The sequence below is a fragment of the Semicossyphus pulcher genome, unplaced genomic scaffold (assembly GCF_022749685.1).
Source record: "Semicossyphus pulcher isolate SPU_LCO1_2020_fin unplaced genomic scaffold, fSemPul1.0.p SCAF_9, whole genome shotgun sequence".
Classification (NCBI taxonomy): domain Eukaryota; kingdom Metazoa; phylum Chordata; class Actinopteri; order Labriformes; family Labridae; genus Semicossyphus; species Semicossyphus pulcher.
In genome coordinates, this window is record NW_027211770.1 from 24158867 (window position 1) to 24167254 (window position 8388).

Below are 8388 nucleotides of genomic sequence, written 5' to 3' on the forward strand. Positions count from 1 at the left end.
GTTGCCCATCTTTCAAGTGGCTCAGAGGAGGAAACCTTGAGGTAGAGGAAGAGAAGGAATTTTTGATGAAAAAATGCATTATTCTGTTCTTTTTTTCCAGCCTCCATCCCCCCTTTTCTCTGCCACTCACTGTGGGAGTGGAGTATTTATTACATAAACGGTAAAAAGAGGAGAGGAGAGCTGGGCTGGAGGAAGAGGTAATAGAGAGTAAGAAAGCTACAGGCTCTTTCACCTGACAGGTTAAAAATGTGGGTTAGCTTTTTTTTCGCCTCCACACTCTACCTACAGAAAACGTAACGACACAGAGATTATATCTGTGTGCGTTTTATCTCATTATTGATCCAATTGAACTTAAACAGGACACATATATTAAAGGAGTAACCGTATTGTAAGCCTTGTTTCTCTTATGAGCACGGTTTAAATGATGCAACACATTTTTACATGTTTGTTTTCTCAGCTTGCCAACAGTCACATCCGGCTAATGTAGACAGATGTGTAGATAAATAGATGCACGTCATTGATCTTAAATGGGAAATTATGATGTCACAACAGCAGGTAATCCAGGCGTTGCACAAAAACAACAAATACACAGTAAATTGTCATTAAAACTATAGAGAAAAAAATACAAATCCAATAAGAATATACCTTACAATACAATACAATACTACAATAATCTAAAGGGAAGGCTCCTCATTTTTTGCCTGTATCTTAAAGTGATAATCTCAAGTTCTCAGTTTCGTTCTCTCTATCGGCACCTTGTGGCGATAAAAGGCAGATAACCACGTCTACGGTTGGTTCCCTTTGTGACGGTTGTAACTCTTGATTTTCCTCGCTGACGGTCGCTTTCCTTTTTAGACTGTTTGCCTTCATCTGAGCGTCAAATTTGTTTCTTTTTCTTTGGATTTTCACTTATTGTTGAAGTTGTATCTGTAGTCAGCGATCATTTGTTCAGCCATAGTAGATTACTGTTTACTCCCAACACGTGCAGAGACCCGAAAAGCAGCCGCTTAGCTCCGCCTACCCTCTCTGGCAGACCAACCACTGCTGGCGGATGGAAAACGCGTCACTAACTGGGCGCTGCTTGTGATTTTTACCGTGAATGCCGCCACAGACACCCAGTCTGTAATACTGCAAATGCAAAGGCTTTCATCAGTGGGCCACAGGCTCAATCACCACTGTGTTACCTCATTCGGTGATAGATAGTGACTTAACAGACATTTATTTAAATGGACACTTTAAATCATATCTTTAAGGGATCAATGTATCATAGAGGGGTCTTTATAAATGAATTTAAGGAGCTAAAGACAACTGTTGCTTCGCTAAACAAAGCAAGAGTTTCACACCTAAAACTTGTCCTTACAAATGTCTTATTACTAACCTACAAAGCAGTCTTATTAAACATTAATAAAGCCAGGCCATATTACAGTGTGGTACCCAAAACCTCTCTGCTTCTCTGCCTCCCAGCAGCTCGCCTCACCAGCATCACCCCACATCTCCGTGCACGAGGATGATCTGGAATCCCAAGAATCCGAACCAAGTGAATTATTCAGCCGCTCCCATTATTTCCATAATTGCCAGCATTGTAGTGGTGTTTGTAATGTCATTAATAACAGGCGTTGGCGTATAATGCGCTTAATGTTATTTATCTGTTGGCAGATAGCTTGATGCTACTAATCCTCATTCATTTGCTGTGGATCAATGCAAATCCGCTAGCGTGAGTGAAATCCCCCTCCCCCCCCTTCGCAGAGCCGATGGTTCCTAATGTATTTTCCCACCATTAACCAGCCATAATCCCTGCTAATCATCACTAATCCACATCTCCTGTGTGTGACGATACTTCCCTGATGAAGGAGGCAGCGGCGTTTCATGAGGATGGAGCTCCTCTGCGAGAGCTGCCGAGGGCCCGCTCGGTGCAGCAGAGCAGGCTGCTGAGAGGGGGAAGAGGGCTGAACTGTGCTGATTCGTGGGTCAAATCGTCGGAGGTTTTTGCTGTTTTGCGATGAGTCCTGCTCATGTTTTATTGATTTATCTGCATAATGGAGGTTGTGTCCCTCCATACGGCACAGAATAAAAATTGCATATCATCAAAAACATAACAGTTGGTAGCAGTCACCACAATCTTTTCTTGTCTGGTCAACTGTGGACTCCTTCTGTTTCCCCGGCTATGTTCTCTCTGTAGGCCTCTGTGTTCTATGCACTGCACTTCCATCCATTTCTGCTGCTCACTTAGAGGCCCTCTCTGGTTTGAGCGGCGGCCCTGATGGTTGATCCTGAATCACATATGATGATGTGTCTCTGCTTGGCTCAGGACAGTAGTTTACCGGGTGCCAGGCAACTCCATCAGCTGACCTCCAGCAGTGTTGTATAACTCAACTACATGAGGTTTGTTTCTTAGCTTCTGCTTCTGCACAACTTCTGTAAAGGAGCAGAACTCAGTGATTAAACTATTGGAATGACTTGTCTTAAATGTTGTGTGCATTTGGCACAAAGCAAGTGAAAAGATGATGGCACTAATGATTCTATGAGGCCTGTTTGTATCATTATGTTATCTTCCTTCTTCTGTAGCGTTAGAGGTAGAGCTTTGATGTTGCAGTACCTGTGTTCTGCCGGCAGGGGGCGCCTGTGCCCCGCTGTTCTCTGGCAGTGGGCTTGCTCCTTCATGTTGGCCTCTTCTCCCACAGTTTGACCACCTCAGCCGGTGCAAAGACACTTTTCTTTTTTATTGCCATCACGGCGGCAAATAAGGCCGATTTCTGCCGACTGAAATTGTGTCTTTGTTTAGTAGTTTTTAAATCTCATGACACGACTCTACCAAGACAGATTCGTCTTTTTAAAAATATCTAATTGCGCAAATTAAAGGAAGGATATTCGTGGATATTAGCTGTCAGAGGTGTGTAAATGGCATAGAAGAGAGTAAGTGACTGTATTCAAAATCAGCCCTGAGTTTTCTTCACAAACTAAAGGCTCTTTCGAACTTAAAGTGCGCCTTCATGTTTCATTACGGCGCACTTTCGTTGAGGAAGAAGCCTTACAAATAGAATTGCGCACTTGTTTGAAATAAATCTGAAAATAAAAGCCTAAATGTTGACAAGTCTAAGCTTCTTCAAAAAACCTCGGAGATCGTAACCTTCGTTCATGTAGAATTTCACAGCTGCTGAATCTTCCACAGTTCTTACTTTTCACGCGGATTTGGAAGTTTTAAAAATGAAAGCGTGAATTTAATGGAAGGAATTAAAAAATGATCTGCGCCTGTGATACATCTCTCCATGAGACTCACTTGTATCATCTTCTTTTACGCGATTCACAAATGTCACATCATGTAAATGTAGAAACAACGCGCACTGCCGCTGTGGCCCGTTATTACAGCAGAGACAGAAGGGCCCAACTTTAACACTACACTAAATATATATTATTAAAAGAGACTGAAAACGTATTTATGTGCTAATAACATTAGGTTTTACTGCCTGCTAATGTAGGCCTGTGCTCACTCTTCTTTAACATTAAGGCCTGCCGGTTTGATTCATCCTATATGTGCTTTCTCTCTCTTTGGAGAAGAGGCTGATTTGAGCCTGCAGGCTCTCCTGTCTCAGATCAAACATTTGTCACAATCCGCCTTTTAATGCTCGAAACGTGACAGTGATGGTGGAAGGTTTGTGTGAGGAAAACATTGAAATATGATAGAAGAAGGCCTGCTAATGAATACATCACAAATATTAGACTCCTTATAATAATGCAGTAATGATAATAATAATAACCACCACTCAATGAAAGACAGTGATTCCGTATTAATATTGCACAATTTAATACTGCGATTATTACACAAAGATGTGAACAACGTCAGAGACTGTGTGATTTAGCAGGGAGTGCCTGAGGTAAAATACTGTTGTCTCTTCCCTTTAACAGCACATGTACAGCTTCTGCTGTTACATAACGAATCACTGCTATCAAAGTGAACACGGTGCGCTGAACAGCATCAAACTTTAGGAGCATGTTTATCTGCTTTGCCTGCGATGCTACAACACACAGCAACAAAAGGACGACATGTTTGGATCTTAATGAAGACAAAAGACCATTTCTTGTATATATGTTTTATGTAAGTAATAAAATATTACTATAACATAAATATAAATGTGACTTTGCAGTCTACATTTAGCAATCAACATACAACCAATGTAGTAAACAAAAAGAGAAACAGACTGAAATCCACTGCAACATAACCATTAAGAGAGCTGAACAAAAAGCTCCAAACACGTTTAAGAAATAAATATATATATATAAATGGTCAGATTCATAAATGAAATCATATTAAAATATCTTCTTGGAATTAGTAAGTGTACAAAACTGCCCGGAAAGAAACAAAAACAAAACAATATCTCAGAACAAATACAAGTTTACATATTGGACATATTTACATATCGGAAATAATCCTGGCAACATTTTCTCTAAAATCTTTTTTTATTATTATTATTTTTTCTTGAAAAAAACAAACAAATGTTTCCCCTCTCCTTTATTGAGTAGCTCTGCTGTAGGCTTCTGGACTGCTCCAGCATCGAGGAATGACACATAACGCATGAGTGTTTTTTTTTTTCTTCTTCTTCTTCAGATTTCCTTTTAGGTCAGAAAAAATAAATATATCTAAAGTTAAGTCCCTTCATCGCTTTTTTACCCCTAAGGATTTATTATGTTCTGTTCTCCGAATCCAGCGTTTTCATATAATACAATGGATGTGTGGGACAAAGGGAAGCGGTGTGGCTGAAACCAGATCAAAACAGGAAAAATAAAACACAAAATCAGATCATGTACAGGCGTGATATTCCGACATGGGGCACTGAAGTTACCTGAGTTATTATTACTTTTCATTTGTGACCAATCTCTCTTGTAATGTTTTGGATAGGACAGGATTACAGGCAGTAAGCAGTGTGAGCTGACAGCGCTCTGTGGTGACAACCAGGAACCTGTAAACATGGGATTTATTGTGTTTAAGCCTATATGGAGATTAGCTCCACTTACAATTTTTATAACGAATATAAAATTGCAATAAAAATATCAACGAAAAAATAAGTGCTCCATGCAAAGAAAATAATAATTCCAACACAATTAACCCCTTCAAAATAAAAGACAATGCGTTTTTTTTTTCTTAGAATTTCCCTTTTAGCGTCTGGTGCTTTTTTTTTTTTTTTTGCAAATTTCGACGTGGTCAGCTGCAAAGCTTTAAATATCTTTTAAGGCATGCAAGCAGGACTCAAACTTCCTGATGCATTTGATATTTTTTTTTGTAATTCTGAAATGTGTTCTGACCTTTCGTTTTGTGTTCGGGTGCCATCATTTCCCAAACCATCAAACTCCCACTGAGCAAACAGGGAAAGAATAAAAAACTGGAGGCTGCTCTGATCACTTACAGGAGCAAATCATAAAGAGAGAGACACTGAAGTTAAAGTAGTTCCAAACCAAAACATCACACTTAATATAACAAAGAAAGTATACACTAATATTCAGAAGTCTGGTTAATCAGTTTAAGCCTGAAAAAGCAAAAAGAAGGCTATTCATCTCCAGTGTTTGATCGTTTCCAGGCAAACACCAACAGTTCATGGTGCACGAGGAGGAGATGCCACATTAAATTACTCCCCCATACAGCCATGGGATATCAAATTCACTTCTATGCAAGTCTCCTCCATATAATTTTGGTAAATAAAATCTTTGTTTCACTTTAAATGCGCACGGAATCAATAATAGCGAATATTTTTTTCTTTTTTTTTTCTTTTTTTTTCTTAATGTTTTTTGCCATCTATTTGTTGGACATCTCCGAATACTAAGGGCAAAACTCATCTGCTCAACTTTTCCCATGTCTCTTTTCTCTCAGGAAAAAAACCCAGAACAAAAGCCAAACTTAAATACTGTAAACTCCACAGTCTCTTTCCCTTTTTCTCTCCCCCTGCGGAAATGCTGGGATTGTTCATGAAAACAGTCACTGCACAGGACTCTGTAGTGTGCGGTGTAGAGGAGGGGTCTCTGCTTGGGAATATACGTCCTCCATATTCGGGTGAGGGACCCCCACTGGTGTCATTCTTTTCTCTTTTTGTCTTCTGTTGCAAAACCAAACGCGGACTACCTCTTTTTCCAGCTGCAGAGTGCCGGCTAAAGTGCTGATTTCATGAGCAGACGGCTTTGGGCATTTTAAGAAATGATTCTCCAGCGCCCCTTTCACCCCCACTTCGATGGAGGTCCTCTTCTTTCGTTTCCTGCCCTGCGCAGCGATCTTGTCTAAATTGGTGGGACTGCCCGTGTTGGAGTCTGTCTCCTCCAGCCACTTGTTTAGGAGCGGCTTAAGTTTGCACATGTTCTTGAAGCTGAGCTGCAGCGCCTCAAACCTGCAGATTGTGGTCTGAGAAAAGACGTTTCCATACAGGGTGCCCAAGGCCAAGCCCACGTCCGCCTGCGTAAAGCCCAGTTTGATCCGCCGCTGCTTGAACTGCTTGGCGAACTGCTCCAGGTCGTCGGAGCTGGGCGCGTCCTCGTCCGAGTGGTCCTGGTGGTGGCTGAACGCTTGCTGGGGCGACTCCATCTGGTTGTCGTGGCTGCCCGAGTCGTCGTGGAGCGGGTCCCGCATGCCGTGGTGCAGGGCGCCGGGCTGGGGGCTCAGCATCGCGTTGAGGTTTGTGTATCCGGGCTGGGAGTAGACCAGAGGCTGGTGGCCGTTGGATGCTGGGGACAGCGGGGATAAGTGGTGGGTCGTGGTAGGCGCCCACGAGCCATGGTGGCCACTCTGCGTCTGCTGGTGAACCAGGTGAGATCTGTGATGGAAGCCGGAGCTCAGGTCGTCCCGGCTCGCCTGCACGCTGGCTTTGTGCTCCTGCTGTCCGATGTGGGTGCCGCTGGACCAGTCGGTGTTGGACGTGGGCAGCCACTGGTGGTGCGTCAGGCTCATCGGGTGTCCCGTGTTGGTCGCCGCGAGCCCTTGCAAGTACTCGTGGTGCATCATTTTCTGCACCTCTCTGTAGGTCGTCCCCTGGTGCATCCTGTCCGAATCCGGATGCATGAGCGGGTTGGACGGTAAGGAGTTATTCCTCGGAATATACTGAGCTGTTGTCGCCATGGCTCCTACTTCGAAAACTGACGAGCACTTCGGAGGTCTCCAGGCTTTAGAGCCAAACGCAACAACCTGCTCTGGGAGGTCTTGGGGAAGAGCGAAGACACGCCTCCCTTCCGCTTGTATTGGCTCCTCTCCGATCCAAGCCCACTGGGGACACATTCAATAGGCGCAGGGCTTCAGCGCATGGAACAGCGCATTTTTCGCACAGGATGGATGAAGCTCCGGTCTTACATATGTTATAGAAAAACATATGTTCTATTTATTAAATGTCTCTTTGAGTTTTTAACAGTACTCTCATACACGCGCACAGATAGCCCCCCGCGTGTCTGTTGGAGTTTCTTCCTCCAGTTCTCTCTGAGGAAGCCGACGCGTCCTGCAGCAGCGGGTTTGATCAGCTTTCCCCGAGTTTAGATCGGTTGTTTTGCAAATAACCACGTGGGGGAGTACGGGGATCTTTTTTTAAGGGTTGCCCCCCCCCCCTCCCTTTTCTTCCAACACACACACATGCACTTTCAAACACACGCTCGTGCACCTTTATAATAGGTCACTGATGATTATAGCGCTCCTCATTTTAAATAGATTATAAGGCAGCTCTGCAGCCTCCCACACAACGAGAGGCGTGTAAATAAACCGCTCTGAGATGTGTGTGTGCGTGTGTGTGTGAATGCTACTCTAAATGTGTGACAAATCTGAAAGCATTTGCTCTATTTCAAAGCCTCCGCGTGTGTCATTTATTTGTATTGTCTCGGTAATTTTCAATGTTGTATGATCTCATCATCACCACCCACTTAGTTATGATAAGCCAAGATGCACACACTCTCTTCCTTCCTCTCTCCCTCTCTCTCTCTTTCTCTCTCCACCCCCCTTCCACACACACTCACACACACACACGCGCGCGCATGCAGGTGACATATTACACACTATTTATTCACGTCATTCAGTATTTTATTTTGAAATCCTGAACGCAATAACGCAGCAGCTATCAGTGTTTAGTGCCATATCTGATCCTAATCATTTATAATTTATCACAAAACAGTCTAATTTAATTTTAAATGACATTGCATCCCCGTTGCCAAGCTGCTGCAGCTGCTCTGCATTTTCCACTCCTGAAAATTCAAGCAAATAAAAAATGCTTTTATTCTGATATCATTTACCTCTCCAAGCATTTTTTTTTTACTAAGCAGCAACTTGGAGAGAGAAACCTTGTGTTTCTTCCTCCTGGCTCCTTCCTCACTACCTCTCCCGGTTGATCTGATTATTTTTCCCTTCACGTTTTGTCCCAATAGCAAATTACCAAT

The 8388-nt window shown here is 42.9% G+C and overlaps 1 protein-coding gene across 1 annotated transcript; it reads right to left on the minus strand.

Annotated features, from left to right (window-relative positions):
- Window positions 1-4287: 4287 nt before the first annotated feature.
- pou3f1 (POU class 3 homeobox 1) lies at window positions 4288-7133 on the minus strand. The gene has a single exon (XM_069656067.1). The coding sequence runs from the start codon at window positions 7091-7093 to the stop codon at window positions 5966-5968; it is 1128 nt and encodes a 375-aa protein (XP_069512168.1). The 5' UTR covers window positions 7094-7133; the 3' UTR covers window positions 4288-5965.
- Between the last annotated feature and the right edge of the window lie 1255 nt (window positions 7134-8388).